The 21732-nt window shown below is 55.9% G+C and overlaps 1 protein-coding gene across 7 annotated transcripts in view; it reads left to right on the top strand.

The window, feature by feature from the left end:
• The window catches only part of VDR (vitamin D receptor), a 36542-nt gene that overhangs the window by 12144 nt on the left and 2666 nt on the right, over window positions 1-21732 (top strand). For 6 of the 7 annotated variants that reach the window (XM_064498736.1, XM_064498735.1, XM_026119541.2 and 3 more), the window contains 6 exons: window positions 7600-7677; window positions 9365-9515; window positions 14925-15055; window positions 20218-20402; window positions 20945-21068; window positions 21471-21642. In XM_064498736.1, the coding sequence (XP_064354806.1) occupies window positions 7614-7677; window positions 9365-9515; window positions 14925-15055; window positions 20218-20402; window positions 20945-21068; window positions 21471-21642 (827 nt within the window). In that variant the 5' untranslated portion in view covers window positions 7600-7613. Of the gene's footprint in view, window positions 1-5448; window positions 5470-7599; window positions 7678-9364; window positions 9516-14924; window positions 15056-20217; window positions 20403-20944; window positions 21069-21470; window positions 21643-21732 lie in introns of those variants that run through there. The other variant, XM_064498737.1, reaches the window with a different exon arrangement.

The raw sequence follows: 21732 nt of genomic DNA, 5'->3' as shown, positions 1-21732 counted from the left end.
CCGAGGCGATGCCGCTTCTCTCGGCGAGAGGCTGCAGAGCAAACACGGCCCCCGTGGGCATGTGATCCCTGCGAGGAGGAGAAGCCGCAACCCTTGCAGAGCACGTGCATGCAAAGTCAGCGTTTTCCTGCAAAATGCACACAGCTGGGGCGGCCTCGTGGGGAGGCGATGGTCAGCGCTGGTGTCGCTTCCTGTTCGAAGCACGGGGGGACATCAGGGAAATGCTGTCGCAACTGGAATGCAACTTGTTTTCAGTGCTTCTTTAGTGGGCTTGAGCTGAATGGTGAAGACTTGTGTTGGTGCGATAGGGAGGATAACTGGATCCGTGGAGCCTGAACGCCCCGGCTGGCCCTGTCTGACACGTGGGACCCTTCTAGATGCACGGTCCCCCCTGTGTCTGCAGTGGGTTTTGTGATGGTTGGGAGCTCAGGAGATAGCTGGCTTGTTTCCCTTGCAGTTTCCCGCTCCCTGCTCCCCTGTTCCTGGGGTGAGTTGCCCTAGCACTGGTATGTTTGATCTGCCCTGCTGTTTGCTTTACAGGCTGGCAAGCTTTCACCCTTCCCTCCTCTCCTTATTTTCCTCTTTCTTATCTGCAGCTGCTAGATCTGATGCAAATCGCAGCTCTCCCATACCCTAGAGTCAGATGGTTCTTCCATTTGGATGAAGAGCTGTGTCCCTTCAGATGGGGCAGACAACCCGGCAGGTTCGGAAAAGGGCAGGGAGGTCTCAGACAGGGCTGGGAGAGCCGTCTCCTGCTTTCCCGTTCCACCTGAATGCTCGCAGCAGTCATCCTCTGCAATTTCCCACAATAGAGGAAACGGGATTGTTTACCCCATTCCTGGAAACCAGTCCCAGTCTGGGCAGACGGTCTGACCCAGGCGTGACGGAAAAGGCCCTGCCGAGCGCTAATGCGGGAGGAATGCCGGCTGCTTCACCCCGCTCCGGGACCCTGCCGCTGGATGCTGGCTCTGGGGATGCCAGCGCTGCTCTGGCCTGCAAAGGGACAAGAGCAACTGCTGTCCCTGTACCGGCTCAAACTGGAGCCGATGGGACTGGGAACTTCCAGACTGTGGGAATGTTTCTGATCTGATTGGTACAAAGAGCCAAAACTGCCTGGAAAACTAAAATTGCGGAGGATGCAGTTCACATCACTGCTGACATTTGTGTATACCATAAAAAAAAAAAAATAACAGCACAGAGCTTTGAGTTGCTGTGCTTGATGTCAGGTACTGACTCACTGCTGCTTGTTCTCATGGACTTTTTTCCACAAGAAGCATCACTTTGCTGAAACTGTTTTGTATCTAAAAGCTTTTTTTGACTGATTTTACTCTAGAAATCTTTGCAGTCTGAAAGTCTAAATGGATCAGTGTCACAGCTACTAAATGTGTGCGACAGCTCCTTTGCTCCAAAGTGACGTTGCAAGCAATGTAGGGTCATGCTTGCTCGTGAGGGTCCCTATTAGCCAGCTCTTCCCCTCGGTCACGGGGGTTACGAGCTGGTTTAATCACACAGCCGGACGAATCTAGGAACGGGGTTGCGGACAAGAGGGAGAAGCACAGCTGTACTGAAAAGGCCATTTAGGAAGCCCAGATGCCTGTTGACTGGAGCCCATCGCAGCCCGTTCTGGCCTCTGACGCAGTGCCAGAGGACGCTCCACCCTTCCTATTGCGTGTTGCTTTCCACCTCCTTTGCGATGATGCTCTCAAATCCATTAACAGTCTTGAAACTCGTTGCATTTCAGGCTGGCTCTTGCCTCGTGCCATCTCTGCTGCGTTTGCTCCTCGGGGCAGGGACGGCTCCTGTGCTGTGCCGGGCTCTGGGCGCTCCTGCGACGCGGTGATTGAGGGCTCCGCTCTGTTATTACTCTTATCGGCGGCCGGTGGCCTCTGCTCCAGGTGGGGTGTGCCAGGCTTGCTCATCCCGGCTGGCAGACGGTCTCGGGACCTGGCGCTGTGTCCGCAGACGCTTGCGTCAAGTCGGTCCAAAGAGGACGTGCCTCGAGGAGAGGCTCATCGGCTGGGAGCGAGGGCCAAGCCGAGGGGGGCTGGCGCCGAGCAATTCCTTTTCCAGCTTCCCCCATGCCTGCCGAGATGACACCGGCAGATATTCCCTTGTGTTGCAAGGCCACAGCGCAGGGAAGAAGCTAAAGGGGAAGCTCCACCAGCCTCTGTCATGCGGCTGCATGAAAAGTTGCTTTAATTTTCTTGAAGGAGAGTTTGAGAAAGGACATGCTGCTTGCACAAAAACTGCGTATTGAGGCAAGCCAGCTGCTGCTAACGTGGTGCTCATAGTGTCTGCCTCGGCTCGCAGATTCAGATGGCTTCTACAGCGAGTGCCCTGTTCAGTTTTTGTGGTGTAAATGACAAAGCGTCTTGCCAGCGAGGAGTCAGGTTGGAGGTATTTTTGGTGCTGTGCCCAAGCCGTAATCTGGAAATCTGTTTACTTCATTCCTTCCATTCAGGGGAACGGCGCTTAGAAATATTTTCTTCTTTTACCTTCGCATGTAAGGATTTGTTGCCTAATTGTCGTGTGAGATTTCATAAAGATACTTGGCTAATGTGGTAAAAGAGCTTTTAAATGGCCAGGTGTTTTTCCTTTGCCTCTCCAACAGCTAGTAAAGCTGTTGACAGAGGTTGCGTGGAGATGCTCATCTCTGGCCACCCCTTGTCCCTGCCGTACACCTGCTTTCTTGGCCTCTCGCGTGCTGTGGAACAGGCTTCTCCTGCACCTCCCACCTGGGACGCTCGTGCTTGACGTATCCGACTGCTACGGTTCGTGGTTGGACTCCAAACCCGACTCCTGTCTGTAGCGGGTGGGAGGTGAGACAAGAGGAGACATGTGCAAGATCTTAGACCTGCCCAGTGCGTGTGTCTGAGGACTTGTCATTTATATCTTCAGATTAGCACAGCTGGATGTGTTTTGCAGCCTACCTAGCACTTGGCAGCTTCTGCATGCCTGTGAGGTCTCCTGGTGCCACTCTGGGTTTGAATTTCTCTCCGAAGCCTTGGGAGAGCGATATTCCTTCATGGTCGGGAAGGGCGATATCGCTGTGTTGATGACCCTTGATCTGTGGGCAGCTCAGAGCATGGAGACCACCCTGTTTGGAGACCATCCTGTATCTCTTCTTCCTCTGGTTTCCCTGTTCTCCAGATTAAGGCGTTCTGGACACGGCGGCGAAGAGGGCAGACTCGGTCTTGCCTTGTTGGTGCTTTTCTTCCGTCTTTGCCACCGAGGATGTAGCTGTTCAGACGTCCGCTCCAAACCGCGTTAGTGGGAGCGCTGGGGCGGCTGTAATCGAGTTCAGCGTGCCCTTGGGCTTGCTCCGCTCTAAAACCACATCAAGTGTTCAGAGCAAGCCTGAAAAGTGCCCGATTCCTCACAGGTAACGAGATCAGCATCCTGCTCCTCGCAGTGGGATTTTAGGGCTCTCTGACCTTAAAACTAATATTTATAGCTCCTTCGGCTGTCACACAGCTGCAGCATTGGACCCTCCTCTGAATGTCTCTTTGCAGTGACATGAATTTGCAGCCTGGTAGCGTCCGGCCTCCTTGGAGTGTAGTGTCACACTTGTGTCACCTGGCACGGAGGAGCCTCTGGCCTTGGTATGGGGGCATCAGTAGGTGCTCCAGAAGGGCTTTACATTAATCAAATTAATGGCAGAAACAGCAGCACAAGCTGACTTGCATCAGGTAATAAATAGCTGCCAGTCTCCCAACACTGCCCTTGCCCGGCTCTCAAAGGTCCCAGGCACTCTGGGTCTTGTAGAAAGTTGGGAAAACGTGTTTCCAACCTGGAAATGGAGGTGAGTGGTGCAAAGAGTCCAACCATGCAGCGGCATGGGGGAACTTCACCTGCTGCATTTCTCCGTGCAACCCGTAGAGCCACCTTCCACGCGCGGGCTGGCGCTGGGCTCCCGGTGCGCACCTGGAAGTGATGCTTTGCCTTCCCAAGAGGCTGTCAGTCCTCTGTCTAATAAATCTCACGGAAAGCAGCTGAACAACAGGGCTCCCTGGAGCTACAGGAGGAGATGATTTAATTGCCTTTTTTAAATAGAGAAAGGGGTTGCTCGCATGCCGCGACTAGATGTTATGAATAGCCTGATCTGTGCTGGAAAAAGGCTCTTGCAGGGCAAGTGCATTGCCAGAGGCTCAGAGGAGACTGCGTGGAGCGTCGTTGTGTTTTCACATGTCAGCGGTGGTGTTAACCAAGCGCGCGAGCCAGGAAAACGGAGAAACCTCCATGTGAGCGAGTGGGTCTCTCCAAGACTCAGCTGAGTCACCAGTAGCGAGTCAGAGCAGCGTCAGGGATAAGGATTTACTCTGACTTCAGAAACCATCCTCTTCCTTTCAGACCGGGTGGGTGAAGCTTTGTTTTGTTTGGCACATAAATTGACCCAAAAAAATGCCTTTTGTTGAGGAAACAAAGATATTGAGAACTTGACAAATACTTTCACAATATGTAACAGCTTTTTCTGCATCCTGAAAACATCTAACAATGTTAGTCTCGAAACACCAAAGACTAAACCTTCCTTTTAACTAATGAAACATCACCTTTTGTTTTCTGGGAAGCCGTCAGCTCTTTGCTTTGACCCAAAAATGGAAGAAAAAGCCCCACCTGAGCTTAGCTTCTCTGCCAAATTTCAGTCTAGCAAAGCCTGAATCTCTGGGAGCAGTTGAAGTCCAAACTCCTTTTTTGTGGGCTTTCAAGGTTTGGCTGGACAAAGCCATGGTCTCGCTTCTAGGAGTAACTAAACCCGCGCAGGACATGATGTGATGAGGTCCAACCCCACCGTGCACCTCTGGAGACCTCTACTTCTGCCCCGCATCCCGCTGCCCTGCTGACTTCTCCTTCCAGGTGTTGCAGGCTCCCGTTTTCCCCGAGTCCAAGGCTGCTGTCCGTAGCAAGCAGAGTCTTGCTTGCGTGCACAAGCGCTCTACAGGCTTTCCTTACGCTGGGAGCTGGTGTTAAACGGTATTTCTGGAAAGCGTGGGGCTGAGCAGCCGTGCCATGAGCCATCTCCTGCGCTGAGGTCTGTGCATCAGCCTTTGGAGCTGGCTCCTGGCTCGGGTTTTGTCGAAGCCGGTGCGTGTTAGCCCTGGCTCTGGCCGTTGCTGGTGGAGCAGCAGGTATTTCGGGACTGTGATGCTGGGAAGGAAGGCAGCTGCTGTGCAGCCGCTGGATAGGAGTGAGGAAGGCTTTTAGCGGGAGCTGAAAGCTCCTCCGAAGCCTTTTCCCCTCTGCCAAGTCGCGAAGAGCCGCATGCGAGTTTTGCAACTCTGCCAGTCGGCGAGAGAGAGAGGAAAGTGATAAAGTATGAGGAAAATACTTCAGTGAAATGCTTCCTAGGAGAATGAGTGGTTGCTGGGGGTAGTCAGAGATTAATACAGGCTGAAAAGCAAACAACCATCCTTTGGGCTCAGTGCGGAGGAGGAAGAGGAGCAGAGACTGTCTGATCCCCTGGGTGAGCAGGTAACTTTCCACGTTCTCAGTTGCTTTCCAGTAGCCCCGGCGTCCCTCCCGCGTCCCGCACTGGACGTCCCCGTGCTCAGGCGGCCGCCCCAGCCTTGCTGGGCTGCAGTTTCTGCGACTTACACCGGTCTGCGGGGCGACTCGCTGGGTTTTCCACGAGCTGGGCTCTGCCTGGGACTGAGAGCCGCCTCCAGAGGAGGCTTTCCCCTTCCTGCAGATGCTGAGCCCCCTAACAGCTGCTTGAGCTTCCCAGCTAAATCCTCTTGCTCTTTTTTTGACCACAGCACTTCTAGTTAATCAAAAACCCATTTCCTACTCGTTTCCATGCTCTGTGTTAATGACCCTCCCAGTTCTTCTGGATAAGACAGGGAGGGATGGAGACGGGACCGGCTTTCGCCTCCAGCTTGCTGCATCCGTCTGCTCCCCGGGCAGTTCCTGCCCCGGCACGTGGGCTCTCGCTCCTCTACCTGCTCCATTGCAGCCCTGGCTGCGGCAGCTGCTCAAGCTGGAGCACAGCCACCACCTGCAGCTCTTTGCATAGCAAACAGAGCTGGTTTACTTGTACCGGACCGCTCTTCCCCTCGGTCTCATTCAGGCTGGGCAGGTGAGGCTTTCCCGTGCATTTCATCCTTGGCCGAAGCAGCTCCTGGATTGCGGCTTCGTCTGGCCGCGTCCCAGCCCAGGGCTCTGACTGTTAATTACAATTACGCGGCGGTCCCTGCCAGCGTGTTGCGGCTGTTCTAGCTTTGCTATGGTCACAACTGAATACGAGCTGGGATGGATCATCTGAAACTTGAAATTTTCTGACCGCTCTGTGGATTTGGTGCTGGGAATAAGTTGGTGCGAAGCCTTAGATGGAGCAATGTGCAGCTGCGCAGAGCCAACCCTGGGGCTTTACAGGGGCAAAACCCAGGTCGCTGCTGCAACCCACCGCCGAGCTGCTCGGCGGAGGTCAGCAGCCTTAACGCAGATGCTTTCGCCTCTTCCAAGAGGTGAAGGCGAAATGTCAGCGTGATGAATGAGCGACCTTTCACGGGGGTGGAGGGAAACTCCCGTGAGCGCTCCACCCCGCACAGACGTCACTTCCATTACGGGGCTGAGTAATGTTTTCCAAGAAGTCAGAGATGGCAGGTCGAAGCAGCAGCAGCATCCCTGCGGGAATCGAGTCTGGCACCGACTTAGGAGCCTCGGTGACCAAATCTCCTTTTGCTTTTTGATTGGGAGCTGGTACAAGGAGGTGTGATGGAGCCCCTGCCCTGTGCTGGGCAGGTAGAAACGAGCTCGAGAAACCAGCAGTTTGACCAGTCACGGTCAGCATCTGCTTTCGCCATCCCTCCCCATGCGGAGTAGCTGGAGGTGAAGGCATCCCCGTGCATGGTCCTGGCAAAGCAGGCAGCAGCCCGAGGCCTCGGAGATGCTCGGGGAAGGCAGAGCATCCTAGCAAAACCCTTCCCAGGCTCTGGCCCGATGCTGCAGCATCCCGGTGCTGGTGTGCCGCTCCTCATCTGTAAGGGGAGTTGCTGAAGGAGCAGAATGACATGAGGAGGGAGGAACAACTCCATGCACTTGGCTCCCCGCATTGCAATGATCCCCTTGACTTTGAGCGTAGGCGCTCGGCTGGATGAGGAGCGGCTTTAGAGCAGCCATTCGGCTCTGCTCAGCGCCGTCCCACGCAAGGCGGCGGGTCTCACGCCGCTGAGCGCTCGACAGGCCAAATTGTGAAATTTAAACTTATAGGAAAATATTAGTTGAGGTTAAAGGAACGAGCTGCACGTCTCTCCCTGTCGTCTTTCCTTCCTGTGCCCTTGCTCTTGCAGACGGTAGACGCCGTGCTCACCGGCGCGTTCCTCCGGCTCCCCTAGCAACGTGCCGGCACGCGGCGGGCGGCCGTCATTGTGGTATCACCTCCCTACGGCCCCTACGGCCTGTGGGACCCGGACACGCGGTCCCCGGGCGGTGCACGGGGACAGGTTATTTTGAGATCGCAGCCACCCCGCTCAGCACGTGTCACTTGCATCTCGCCCGGGGCTGAAGCAAACCGTGCCCTGGGCGTGCAGTCGGATGGTTGCCGTTGACTCACCGACCTCAGAAGTTTTGAGCTGTTTCAGACTGTTGCATGTGTCTTTTTAGTTGCAGGCGGCCCCATGTCTCAGCTCCAGAGCTCGTGGGAAATGCACCAGCAGAACATGGCTTATCTCCAAGATACAGGTAAAAATAACTCTCTCTGCATAAAGGATGCTCTCGGGTTGGGGGCTTTCCCCAAACAGCGTAGCAGACTGGGACTCCTAGCTAAAGGCGCTTGGAGTGCCGGCTGTGCTGAATTTCAAAGCAAGCACACCTATAAAACTAAGAGCTGAGCAGAATCCAGCCCTGACTGTTTTTTTTGTACATATGTGACCGGATTTAAACTTTATGGCTGTCTTCAGCTCCATTTGCAAGAAGCAATCTGAACCTAAAGCTCCCTGGTCCTCAGGGAAGCTCCAGATCCTCAGGAGCTTTGGGGTTGCTTTGGAAACTAGGCAACCCCGGGTGCTGCGGGAAGATCTCCCCGTGCCGTTGCCGGCTGCAGAGCCTCTGGGCATCGTGCGCGAGCTCTGGGCGCCGTGCGGAGCTGCCGTCTGCCAGCGGGCGATGGAGAGGAGCCCGACTTTATTGGGCTTGAACAGCAGCCTGGCAGATTTGTACTGAGACCTAAATTATGGAGTTGACCTGCTTTTTTCTGAACTCATTTTAGTTGCTTCTTTGACCTAACGGTTGCTGGTCTGGAGTCACTGAGCAGCTGATATAATACTGTTTTATACAGGACAATTCCAGTATATTAGCTAAAAGCCTTTAAAAGCAGGCTAGACTTAGACAGACAGCAGCTCTCTGCAGCATCTCTTGGGGAAATGCTTAACTGCAGTATGAAAAAAAGCTTGTTCGGAAGTATCAACTCCAAAATCGTTCATCCCGAGACGCACAGAAAGAGAAACTCTGTGTATGGGGAAACTGCAGCACAGAAGCTGCTGAGAACTCGCTGGGTAAATTGAGCTGGAAATATAACCAGTCCTATCTAACTGCTGGGTGTGCTATCTGAAAACAGTCTCAGCATGGTCTTTACCAAGAATTGGCATCATGAAAGCCTCTAATTTTTGTTCTCTTGGTAGCTTTAGATACTCGGTCTTTCTAATAGCAGATAGATTTCTGCTGGTGGACACTATAAGCCAGGAAAAGTCTATTAAAAGCTCCACTTCAATATACTGCTGCTCAGCCACGTTGCACGAAATCCATAGTGGGAGCCCCATTTCCGTCCTCGCTTGTTTATGTCCCCGTTAAGGATCTCTCAAACAATACTCGATTGATTTGCGTTTGGGATTTTTCTCGCTTACGGGAGCTGACACGAGTGTGTTGGTGTCACTTCCTGCCGGTGCTCGAGGGAAATTCTGCTCGCGCCGATGGGCGGCGTGACCTCCTTCCCTGTGGTTTCGCCGCTTCGATCTGGGCGAATGCTGCTCCCGTCAAGGCTTTTTGGAAACGAAAGCAAAGGAGTGGGGGGAGGAAAAAAAAAAAAACAGGTTCTGGGTTGGCTGTAGGAGTTTTCCCACTGAAGCACAGCAAAATAACGTGGGAGCGTCCCAAGGTGCGTTCGTTCATACAGCTGTGAGCATGGGAAGGGGGGGATCAGCGATGTCTTTGGGTAGATGCACAAAATATGTGCTCAGTGTAGACTAACTAGACCCCACTTTATGGCATTAGCATGCAGAGCTAGAGAAATGCAAAAGCTTTTCTTGCCTGGTCAAATTGAATCCAAGGAGGAAAAAAAAACCCCTTTATTTGCATCTAATTTGCTTTTTGTAAAGCTGTGACAGATATAAATGGGTGCCCAGCTTTCTCTTCTCCCCCTCTGCTCCCGCAGACATGGAGACCGTGGCAGCTAGCACATCGCTGCCCGACCCGGCCGGTGACTTCGACAGGAACGTGCCCCGCATCTGCGGCGTCTGCGGGGACAGAGCCACCGGCTTTCACTTCAACGCCATGACCTGCGAAGGCTGCAAGGGCTTCTTCAGGTGAGCGGGGGTCTTGGGGCGGGAGGAGCATTAGTTTTCCCCCCTGGTCAGCAAGTTCTGAGGAGCGGACGATGTGATCATCAGGGCGCTGCTTGGCTGCCGTTCAAGCTCTCGGCTTCCTTGCGAAGTTGGGCTGCAAACAGGTTTGTGAGACTTGTGCCCGTGTTGCAAACTGCACATCTTGACAGCGGAAAGGTGGCGAAGTCCTTCCCTTCTCGTGGCTTGCTGTGACACCCCGCTGCTGGGAAACGTTTCCCATTAGCCAGCGGTTTCCATCCGTTCGGGAGCCTTGCAGACCTCCGCTCCGCGTGCTGATGTGCAGAGCGGTGCAGCAGCCTCCTGCACGCTGCGGTGCGTGCGGCACCTGCGCCTGCTAAAAACGCACCTGAAACTAGCAGCCTTTGGAAACTCAACCTGCACAACAGCCACAAAAACTTTTCTTTTAAAGCAACCCGCCCTGAGTCTGCTCCGAAGCTCTGTGCCTTTCTGTGCTGGGACGTGTACGGGGTGCTCTGCCCACGTGCTAGACTTGGTACTAGACTTTTTCCAAACCTGGAGGCAGGTTTTCACTCACGCTACTCTGGCGGCTCTTAAAAGCAGACGTAGGCTGTATGTGCAGCCTTTTCTGCTGGCAGGTGGGGTCTTGAGTGGTCTCAAGCTGCTCCTAAGCAAGGCAGAAACGTGCCACGAAGCCGCGGAGGCCTCCGAGTTTGGAGAGCTGCAGGTCTGTGGATGTTTAGCTTGGTTTTACCCGGGTGTCGGCATTCGAGGCGGCTCTCCTGCACAGACGGCACCGAGCCGTTCACGTGGGAGTTCCCATTGCTTGCACGGAGGGAGGGAATGACTAAGCGCTGCTGCAGCAAACTAAGATAACGACTGGCGTGGGACCGGCCGGGAAAAGCCTAGCGCGAGCGTTTTGCGCTGTGATGAGACGGTGGTAGCAGGTGACTGTGGGACTGCAAACAGCGGTGTGCACGGCTTTACGTGGTGAGCCGGACAGTTAGACCGAGCGGAGCTAAAACTCGCAGAGCAAAGTCATAACTTCCCTCGCAGGGGTTTTGGGGCTAGACGGGGGTTTTCGCATACCACAGTCTCGCAGTCTGTTCTCGAAGCCTGGCCAACCTGAACAACAACATTTTCCTCAATTACTGCTGCTGAATGAGTAACTCTTTGGGTGCTCTTTTCCATGCTGTGGTTTGCTGTCCTTCCCTGTCCCCGTTGTGTCCGCAGCAGCACGGGGAAATGACCTCGTCTTTGTCCTCTGAAATGGCCAGTGCTGCTCGATGGACCTTCACTGGGTGTGATGTGGCTCTCGACGCTGATGGCGCAAAGCTCTGCACCCCGACTTGGCAAACGCTGCCGCGTTGCACCGGTGCAACCACGTCAGACATGCAGCTCCGGTGTTTCTGAACAGGCGTTGCAACAGCATGGAAAGCTGTGATCCTGAACTAGCCCCTCGTGCTCCATATAAGGCCTTTATTTCCAATTACTACTTCAATCTTCCTTTCCAGACGTGCTAGGTCTTGGTGTGTTCCCTCTTGCTTAAACAGGCTTGTTTACAAGCCCTGTTAAATCACAGAATTAATTACAGGTTTAACGCTCGCTGCTGCCGCGGTGTCCAAGTGCCGTCCATGGGGAAACACGGCAGCGCTGCTGCGGGGGAGGCTGAGCCCCTGAAACTCCCCAAAAGCTGCAGTTCTGCCTCGGCGACATACCTGTTCGATGCAATTTCCCTGCCTTAATCTAACGTAACCCAGGGCCTCCTGGCTCCTTTAACGACTCTGTAGAGGTGTTAGGAGGCTGGTGGCACCTCTGGGTGTTCAGGCGTGCATGTAACCCGCAGCGTGAACAGACCCAGGACAACCTTTGGCCATTTGCTTCAAAGTCCGCTGTTTACTAATGATCCTAATGGCTGCTGTAGCTTTTTATTGAGCTCTGCTGTTTGCTCAGGAGCTCTTAAAATGGAGCTAAACCGGAGTGTCTTATTCTGCAGGGACTTGGCTGAAGCATCTGGAGGTTGCTCTGGTTTCTTCTGCGCTCCTAGGTCTCTCTCCGATCTCCCCCAGCTCGGTGACGCTGGGCAGTGATAGCAGAGCTACTTGGAAAAGCTCTGAGTATTTCTAAACCTAGTAACTCCCCACCCATCCTGCCTACATCACTGCTTCTTCCACTCCTGTAATCCTCCCTGACTGCTCTTTGCCATGTTCTCCGTGAAACCGCTTTGTTTCTTGGCTGTTCCCATAAATCCATCCCTTCTCCACGCTCCCCTAGAGCCAGAGCTCAGCTTCGGTCTGTCCCGGTACAGCAGCCGCGTGGCTGTGGATCGCTGGGAAGCAGCCAGCCCTCGGGTCTGGATCAGGTCAGGAAGGATGAAATCCAGGGAAATGCAGAGGCCAGAAGCGATCCTGGACCTCGGGGGGGTCTGCACCCGGCAGGAGACGTGCACCCACCCCAGGTGTGTCCCCAGCCCGGAGGCGCCTGGGCCAGCTCTGCAGTGCAGGTGCTGCGGGTGGAAACACAGCGGCAGAAACCGGACACCGGGTACCCTCAGCCCCTCCGGATTTTTTTCTCTCCCTCCTTGGCTTGTTTTGAAGGGCTGCTGCTATTTCCCAGCAAGAATGTGTCACGGGTCCCTAAAGAAATTTCAGGGCAAGGTGCAGTTGTCTGACCGGCTCCCGGGAGAGGGAGTTGGAGCTGGCAGGATTTGGGGGAGAAGATGCGGATTGAAACGGATTGATGCTCCTAGCGCTGCCTCGGCAGTCGGTGTCCCAGGGGGCTTCTCTGGGGTGGGGGGTGTGTAGGCAATGGGCAAAAATAGGGAACTGTCCTACCCCAAATGGTTTAGGTACCTGCTTCTCTCCTTGGAGCAAGATGACTCCTTGTGTGTTAGCCATGTGGTCCCCAACCCAGGGGGGTGACGAATGGGACAGGCCAGGCAAGACACTGCGGGGTTTGGTTGTGAGTACAGTAGTTTTCAGGAAACGGGATATTTCGTAGGCTCTGTCGTGTATCGAGAGCCCTTGTTGCTAATAAATTCAGAGGGAGCCTCACTTCGAAGATCAGTCCTGTCTGGCAGGAGAGGAGGAGAGAGCACACCACTAATACCTGCCGCCTGATGCAAATCTGTGCCTGGCTCTACCCTCCCTCCATTCTGGGTGATCAGGGCTGGTATTTACTGTCTGTCTTCTGTGTAATTTAATTTTCAATAATCTAAAAGCCATTTCACGGCAGGGGGGAGCAAACCCTCCTGGCTGCGTGCTGGGTAGGACCACGGGGTGCATTTCTGCCGCAGAACAAGCACAGAGACGAACTGCTGCTGTCGTGGGATAGATGCTGAGCTTGGCGACGAGGTTTCCTGGCTTGCAGACCCGTTTGCACGGCAGTGCTATCCCCGTTTCCCCCCGTCCAGCGCGTGCTACGACCAGCCCTGACCTCGGCGCGCGTCGCTCCCGGCTCCGCAAACCTGAGCTTGCCTTTCAGCTGGACGCAGCCGTGTTTACTCTCGCCCACAGGCTGGCTTTGTGCAGGGAGGGATCCGGTTATTTTTAATGTTCGGCAGCGTGCCTGGGACGCTGATCTAAATGAGCCTTGAAATGGCTGGTGCTGGAGCTTTATAAAAACATACCAAAGCCGAGGGAGCCGGACAGCGTGTGCTCCTGCTGTGCGCCCGGGGCTCGGTGCCGCCGCCGACAGCCGAGGACCCTTGGGGCAGAGAAGAGGCTGCTTAGAAACCCTCTGTTGTGCCCAGCTACCCCCTATTCGAATAAACTGCAATTTTCATACCAAAACCATAATCTTGGCTTGTCCTCGTGTGCAGGACATCTTTCCCTGCCCCAGGGCCTCGTGTTTCTCTCGTTGTTTGTACGTCCCCAGCTTTGCCCCGGGCTGCGGGGGAAAAGACAAGCCTGCCCCCAAATACTCAAAAATGCGAGAGTAGCTCGCCGAAACTGGGCTGTTTCAGGGCGTTTATTTCCAGATCCTCATCCTGTTGAGTCGTGTTTGTCTCTGTACCTGCAAGAGCAAAGGCCTTGCTGCCCTTGGAGGAAGGGGGAAACTTGGAGAAAAGCAATAACCTGCAAGCGAGCTGTTGAATGCATCCCGAGTTTCTAACCGAACACTGCCGATCCCCAGCATCGAGCGGGTTACGGAGGGCTCTGCCGTCCTGCTAGACTGCAATCGCCTCCTCCTGCATTAATTTTCCTATATGCATTTATTCATCTGTTAGGGGAGAGTAAAAACCTCCTTGTTTACATCTCCCTTTCTAAAATAGCCTCTAATTGCATGCTACGTGCCGCTCGGGGCTGCAGCCCAAGAACATATTTTATATTTAAACCCTATAAGCGCAGGCTTGGCGGCGTTCCTGGGCCGTCGCCGCGGTCTCAGCCCGCGAGCGTCCGTCCGGTGCGTCCGCGTGTCCAGCCTCCGGGGCGAAGGGGCCGCGTGCCGCCAACGGAGGTGACAGTGGCGTCGCAAGGGGACTTTACTGCTGGAAGAATGACGCCTTCGAGCAAGCAACTCTAGATGCTGAGATTTGTGCCACGGATTTAGACATAGTTGCACGTGCAGAGGTGACCCGAGCTTGGCTCGCTGGTGGGAGATCCTCGAGGAACTCGCTTCCCCCAAAGCAAAGACGCAGCATCTCCAAGCACAGAGGAGAAACCGCTCTTCATATAAGAGCACAGCTATGCCTGCAGCGTGCCATTAGTGGATCTCACAGGGAAAAGCTGCACAGAAAGGCAAGTTTTAGCTGGAAACTGTGGCTTTGACCCTTTGTACTTGGGAGATTTACAGTCCCGATTGTAGCAGCGGATTAACGTGGCACGGTGCGGTTTTGGTGGAAGAGAGGTTATTATGTTAAGTGTTGTTTCTCTTGTGTCCTGCCGTGAGATTTCGTTCTCGTGTACGCAGAAACATGCGCTCCAGCCAGTTATTCTAGCAAAGCAGGGCTTTAAAGGCTGGTAAATGTTTAATAACACGTGTTGCTTTGGTACATGCCGGCCTGCGCTCTGGTTTCTTTCGCAGCTGGTGGCTCAGGTATGGGTTCCTCTACAACCCTTCTGACCCCCTTGTTTTGGCCTTCAAAATACCTATTGCAAACCAGAAAGCCGGTGCTGAGCTCGGAGGCTGCTTCCTTTTCATAATCCCTGCTTTTCTGTGCTGTTAAGAAGTGCCCAAACCTCTAAGAATGAGCCCATAGGCACACGCAACCTGGTGCAGCTTGTCAAACTCATCCTTTTTGAGCAACCATCAGAGGATGCTCTGGCTGCGCTCTCGGCGATGTCTTTCCAGCATTTTGCTGTCCAGAAAGCTGGATTTGTGTTTGCATTTCCCACCAGTGTTTAGAGCGGTTTCTTGCACAGTTAAAAGGGTGGTGACTAACCCAAGACGTTGTTTTCCGCTCCCTGCCAGGAGAAGCATGAAGAGGAAGGCGATGTTCACGTGCCCGTTCAACGGTGACTGCAAGATCACCAAAGACAACCGGCGGCACTGCCAGGCCTGCCGGCTGAAGCGCTGCGTGGACATCGGCATGATGAAGGAGTGTGAGTACGCGGACGCGCCGGCCCGGGGGACCCGCTCGCCTCTCAATTAACCCCGCGGCGCGGAAGCAAAGCGCGCGAGCGTGAAACTCGAGAGCTTCCCGAAGGCTTGGCCGGGCTCGAAGAGGGCGCAAAGGGCAGGGGATGTTGCTGGGTAATGATTAAGAGAAGCTGATTTAACGGTTGAGGCTGTTCCGGGGTGGGTTATCGATCCGTGTTAGAGCCAAATTACCGCTGCTGGGTATTGTTGGGCACCTGTGTAGTGAGAGCAGCCGGGGCAGTTTCAGCTCAACGCCCGGTTGGAGGGACTGAACTTGCTCACGTCCTGCCTGTGCAAGGTCACCGTCCTCTCGCAACACGTTTTTGCGTGTTCCTGCCCCCATCCAGTGAGAACTGGGTGGGATTCCCGCAGCACTGACACTCTGCGTTATATGAATTTCCATGAGCGTGGCGTTTGTGTGCGCTTTGCTCCGGGTTATCCCTTAGCCTTTATTTCGGATCCTTGTTCTCGCAACGTGAGCCTGGCCACCTGGCCACGTGTGCGGCAGAGACTTCAGCAAATAGCAGAGGGAAGTAAAGTAGATTTTAACCCAATCCAAACAGACTAATGTTGTCCAAATATTTATTTTCTTCAATGATATTTATAGACAAGCAGCTCTTAAAAATAAAATCTGTTTGACATGCTTCCTCCTACGTACACACTCTTTCCACATCCTAAGGCTTCAGGAGAAGACCGGTGTTCACATAGCGTTCAAACCAAAATAATAGCCTTCTGCTAGGAAACTCTGCAAACAAGACATCAGCTCGTATGATTGATGGGCCTGAAAAGTGGGACCCAGCTCGGAAAATTGAAGTGGCGCTTGCTGCCTTACGCCACGAGTAGAGAACAAACAGCACCCGGGGCGCTGCCGGAGCCCAGCTGCGCGTCCTCCCGAAAACGAGAACCTGCAGGTCCGATGCAAAACACGTGCCTAAATTCCCACTTATCCCTAAGGGTTGAGCAGATCCTTAATGGATAAAAGATCCCTGCATCTTTTTACCTCTTTTTGGGGCATCGCTGCCAGCTTAGAGGCACAAAGACGCGGTAATACACCCCGTACACCCGTCTTCGGCGCGCGCGCAGGGATGTGTGAGCCCACGGTCGCTGCTCTGTAGGGAAGCGCAGACTGTTACAGCCCGCGCTTCCCCTGCAGAAGTAGCCACTCGCTTTGGTTTCGTGTCTTAAGCTGTGTGAAGGGTTCGAGTGAGAGCAAAGAGCCCAACTCCTCGTAGCTGAGCAGCCCCAAAAAAGCTCCGTGCAACACGCACACTCGGTATTTTTCTGCTGTGGGATTTATTTCTGCATCTGAGAAAACAGCAGCTTTTCTGGGGGCTGCAAATGGTTGAAATGACACTATTAGGCACTTTTTGCTTGAAAATTAGCTCTCGAGACTCGTCCTGTGGCTTTTCCAGCGCGTTCCCAGCCCCGACGGGTCCTAGGGATGCGCCAGCTCCCGCAGGGGTTAACTTGCAAACGCCCCGGTTAGCGAACTGCTGCTCTATTAGTGAAACTTAACCTGGAGAGCCTAAAAATAGCCTTCCCGTGGACTTTGCCGCTTCAACGAAAGGGAACAAAGTGTGCTGCTGTTATTTTTAGTCGAGTGGGGCATCTTTAAACTCTTGCGGGGGCTCAGCGTCTCCTCCGAGCCGTCTTTGCCGTGACGGAGGCCGCGGTGGGTCGGTTTTCCTCCGGGAGCAGCGGCGGGCTGTCGGCAGCGGGCGGGCGAGGCCGTCGGACTGATTTACAGCCTGGCCGCAACGCTGAGGCTTCGCCCCGCGCTGTCCGCAGGCGACGTTAGCAAATATTTGTGGTTTTCCGCCTGTCTTATCGGCGTGGGGTAAAGCACAGGGCGAGCTGGCGGGGCTGGCAGCAGGCGATAAGCGAAGGCGAGCTCCGTCCAGCGGCGAGCGGTGCCTCAAAACGCTCCTTCCTCCGCTTTTCCGCAGCTTTTCCTTTCGGACGGCACCGAGCAGGGCAGGTTTGCCGTCGCCTGGCTGCCCCGTTTGCTCACCACCGTTTTTCCAAGGTCGAGCATCAAAGTGATGTGAGTGGTCCATGCTGGATCCCACAAAGCATCATCACGGCAGGATAGAGGTGCACCGGCTAAAAACGCCTTAAATCGGGTTCGAAAGCACCCACCGCGGTCGCTCTCATGCTGAATCGGTGTCAGGAGCCTCTCCGGCTCCCCATGGCACCGGGAACGGAGCTGCTGGCCCGGCCGGGCGGGCTGGGGCGTGCGGATGGCCCCGTCCCGCTCTCCGCAGCGGGGATCTGCCTCCCGCCGGGGTGCTTTGCCGCCGGGCGGCTGTGGCTGGGCCAGCGATGGGATAAACGGGAATAAAACACCAACGGGTCTCCATGGCCGCCCCAGCCTTGGGGTGAGTCACGTCTCGAAGTGCCTCTGCTCCTTCTCCCCCGGCTTTTACCGGGTTTGCAGGGTTTATAACGTGCCAGGACAGGGGAGAGGTTTCCCCTCGGCCACCCTGGAGCTGCTGCTCCAAAGCAGAAAGATGGATAACGGGGAAAGACCCGGCCGGGGTCCCTGCTGCGTTGGGTTTATCTCTTCCGCCTCCGCATTAGTCGTTCCCAGGAATTTCTTGTGCTCGGCTCTCCCGCCGCGGGGCCGCGGTTGTGACCCCCCCCTGCCGAAAACCCCAGGAGGGGAGGGGGACGGGGCAGAGATACTGCCAGCTGGGAGCCAGGGAGCGGAGGAGAAAGGGGAAGCGGAGGGGGGGGAAATTCCCAAAGCATCCCGGGGAGATGCGCAGGGGTGGCCGCCTGGCAGGGCAGAGCTAAGGGGTTGGGGGGGGACGGGATTGGCAGGGGTTAACGCTCTCCGAACCCATCTTCCTTGCACAACCCCAGCCGTGTCCTTGCTGCACAGCGTGGAGACCCCAAAAGTCACCCAAAAGCTATTTTCAGCTCAGTTTTTAATAACCCATCGCCCTCCCCAGCGCGGCGCGGGGCCGGAGAGGCGGCGTTTCCAGCTCTCCCCCGCTTCCCCGAATCGGCTGCCATTCCTAACCCGAAGAAAAGTCCCCGGCGCCCCAAACGCGGGATGTTATTCCCCGGCGCAGGGAGCGGCGTTGTGCAATGCCTGGCCTCCGAGACCCGCGCTGACGTCGGTGCCTGGCCGGGCGGCGAAGCGGCGATGCCGGAGGATTGCGGCTGTCCGGAAAACGTCACTCGGCCGAGCTCGGTGTTCCCGTGCCGGCTGGGAGCCGTCCCCGCTCCCCGCGGGCTTGGAGCACGCTATAAACGTCCGGCGTCCTCTGTAATTAGAGCAGCCTTGGAAGCCGGCGGGGGCTGAGCATCTGGAGAGCCGCTGCTGTTTGCCCCTCGCTTTTCTCGCCCCGAGAGCTTTCCTCCTCTCTGATTTCTGTGCAAACCCGCATACAGGAGATGTGCGCCGGGCGGCCCGTAGCATCCCGTTATCCCCTGCTGCGATGCGCCATTGCGCATTCCCAACCATTCCCGTTGCTGAGCATTTAAAGGGGGCTGATTGCAACAAGGTCGAACTGAAGCCGCAGTCGGGGACCGAAGCAGCAGGCCCCCAAAAGTGGAGGAACGCCTTGCGGTCTCATCCCGACGGCGAAACGTTCTCTTTCCGAACCGCTCTGTGGGTGTTTCCTAACTTCTCCAGAGCTTGCAGGGTCTGGAAATTTGCAGGATCCCAGATTTGCTTAATTTAGATGCCTGCGATAATCCCTGCCCTGAGCCCTCTCCTTGCGGGCGGTGGATCCCGATCCTCGTTTCCGAACGCTTCCCATCGCCTGCAGCTCCCAGGTGGGATCTGATGTTTTCCCCTTCCTCCCTGCTGGGTTTTCCACCCCTGGCATCCGTGGTTGTGCCCGGCTGTGGTTACCCCCCGCTTCTTCGTGCTGCGGTCGGGGGCCGATCGCGCCGTCCCCCCGAGAGCTAACCCCACCGCGCCGCTCGCGGAAGCGACCTCGCAGCCCGGCCCAGGCGTCCCCCCGCCGCCGAGACCTTTCGGTCCTCCCTGGGGTTGTGCAAGTTTGCAAACATATCGGAAAAATGCTGTCGGTGAAACAGGGCAGAGGGACCGAGGGCTGCAAGCAGCTCCTTCAAGCCCGGGGCCGCGTCTCCCCGGGGGCTGCACCAACCTCTCCGCTCCAGCGTCCACCTCGACCCACCCAGCGTCAAATCTCGCGGCCCAAGGCGGGCGGAAAGTCTCCGGTCATCAGCTAATGCACTTGGGTTTTTGATCGTGAGCAGTTAAAAAGCTAATGAGGTCCTGACACACGCACAGTGCTGTTTTTAGGAGCTGCCTTTTAATTTGCGTCGCTGGCTCGGAGCGGTTGAGTGCTTTTGGCTTCGGTCGAGAGCATAAGGCGGTCGCTACCCTACACTGAGTCAAGGTATAAAATCGTTACTGTTCGCTGCCACTTTTCTTCTATTTCAATGCTGCGATGCAAGAATTTAGGATCTTCTTCCTTGCGCTATTCATATCTTGAAGCTTTTTTAAAGGTAACAGGGGAAATTGCTGGCAGATGCTTCCCTTCCCAAAGTACATGGGGAGAAACGTTGCATATCACCTCTGGGTCCAACCCGTGGCCGCTGCCCAGGGATGTCACCCGTAACACAAGCAATAAATATCCCTGCGCGGGAGCAGGGAGATGCTCAAGTGTCCCCATAGCTTAAAAATCTTTGCGATGGGCAGAGCTGCAGAGTGCTGCCACATCCCGGGCTGCCCGGTCCCGCTGCAGCGCGGCAGCCGGAGGCCGAGCGATGCCGAACGCGGCCGCATCGGGCTCCCTCTGTTGTCAGCGCCGAAAACGGCGCGGGAAGCGTGCCGGAGCGACGGACCCGCCGGCCTGCACCTTGCAGGACGGCGATTTCTTCCCGAAAGCACAGAGCAAACGGCGAGGTTGCCGTCGCGGGGAGGCGTGCAGCAGCGCTGATGCCTAAAAGCACCCGGGGGGCTGCAAACCCTCGCAGCAGCAAGCCGTGAGCTGGTGGTGGACAAACCTGGGATGGAGACGATGCGGGTTTAACGATGGATTGGGGATGCTGCCAGGCGGCCCCGGGGTCGGCTCAGTCCCTGTTTCCCCGCGCCGGTTCCTGACGCTTGTCCCTTTTCTCCCCCCCGGCGCCGTCCCCGCAGTCATCCTGACGGATGAGGAGGTGCAGAGGAAGCGCGAGATGATCCTGAAGCGCAAGGAGGAGGAAGCGCTCAAGGAGAGCCTGAAGCCCAAGCTCTCGGAGGAGCAGCAGAAAGTCATCAACATCCTCCTCGAGGCCCATCGCAAGACCTACGACCCCACCTACTCCGACTTCACCAAGTTTCGGGTACGGCCAGGGCCACCGGCCCCGAGTGCCCTGCTGGGACCCCGCCGTGGCCCCCTCGTCCCCCGTCGCAGCTGCCTGCTGGGAAACCCAACCAGCAGTGATTGCGGTGGAGGGCTCTCCGCTTCGGTGCGAGCTCTGCTTTTGAGCAGAAGCAGCAGATTTTATTTGCCAGGATTTGAAAATCTTTGGCACATGCTGAATATTCAATTCAAAAGGGGGGTCGGACCCCTGGGCAGTGCGGGCAAACTTCCCGCTCGCCCCTGCCCATACGCAGCCACCGGAGAGCCTGGCCGCTGGCTGCACCAGGGAAACCAAGCAGAAGCCCTTCCCTGTCCCTGCTGCCCTCCCAAACCCAAGCAGTTCCCCTCTCAGATGCACCTTCCCTGTTTCACCCCCCAAAGTTCTCACTAGATTTAATCACGGCACCAGGAAAGGGGTTAAAAGTCCCAGCGCCAACATCTCGATGCCGTTGGCAGCGGGCAAACGACAGTTCCCAAATCGCTCTGCCAGCCGCGTTGCTCACGTCCCGCTCTCTCTTCCAGCCGCCCGTGAGAAGCAGCACCAGCAGCAGGGCAGCAACGCGGTCCTCCTCCATCCTCACCCAGGACCTGTCGTCGGAGGACTCCACTGACCTCTTCGGCTCCGATGCCTTCAACCCGTTTCCAGGTACCGCGCTCGCCCTTGGTGGGTGGTGCGTGCCCACGCGCTGCCTCCGAGTGCAGCGGGTTTATCTAAATCGAGCCGTTTAGACGCTTGTTTTTCCTCTTCTGGAGAATTTATTTAGCTGTAAGAGCTGCCTGGGGGGGGGTGAGAGGGCTGTTTGCGAGCTGAAAGCGTGTGAAGTGCTGTCCCCGCGGACCTCTGCGTGCCTGGGCGCAGGAAGGCTCCCAGAGGCACCTCGCCTGCTCCATCTCGGAAGCAGCCGCACGGACGCGATGCAAAGATCCTTCCCGGCAGGATGGATGCTGGGAGCTGCCCGTCTCACGCCGCCCTGGCGTCCCTGCCCTCGCCCGCGGTGGCCCGCGGGGGCCCAGGCGTCCTCTGACCTGACCGTCTCCCTCTCTGCAGAGTCCGTGGAGCCCCAGATGTTCTCGAACCTGGTCCTCTCCGAGGAGAACGACGAGAGCACCTCCATGAACATCGACCTCTCCCACCTCTCCATGCTCCCGCACTTGGCCGACCTGGTCAGCTACAGCATACAGAAGGTGATCGGCTTTGCCAAAATGATCCCGGGATTCAGGTGAGACATTTGCTCCTGGACACGGAGTCCATGGTGGTTTTCTGCCCTCTGGAATTGATGCATTTCTGTCCCACCCTTCACAGCCAGTTC

The sequence above is a fragment of the Dromaius novaehollandiae genome, chromosome 28, assembly GCF_036370855.1.
Source record: "Dromaius novaehollandiae isolate bDroNov1 chromosome 28, bDroNov1.hap1, whole genome shotgun sequence".
In the NCBI taxonomy this organism is placed as follows: domain Eukaryota; kingdom Metazoa; phylum Chordata; class Aves; order Casuariiformes; family Dromaiidae; genus Dromaius; species Dromaius novaehollandiae.
This window is presented reverse-complemented; position numbering and strand designations above follow the sequence as displayed.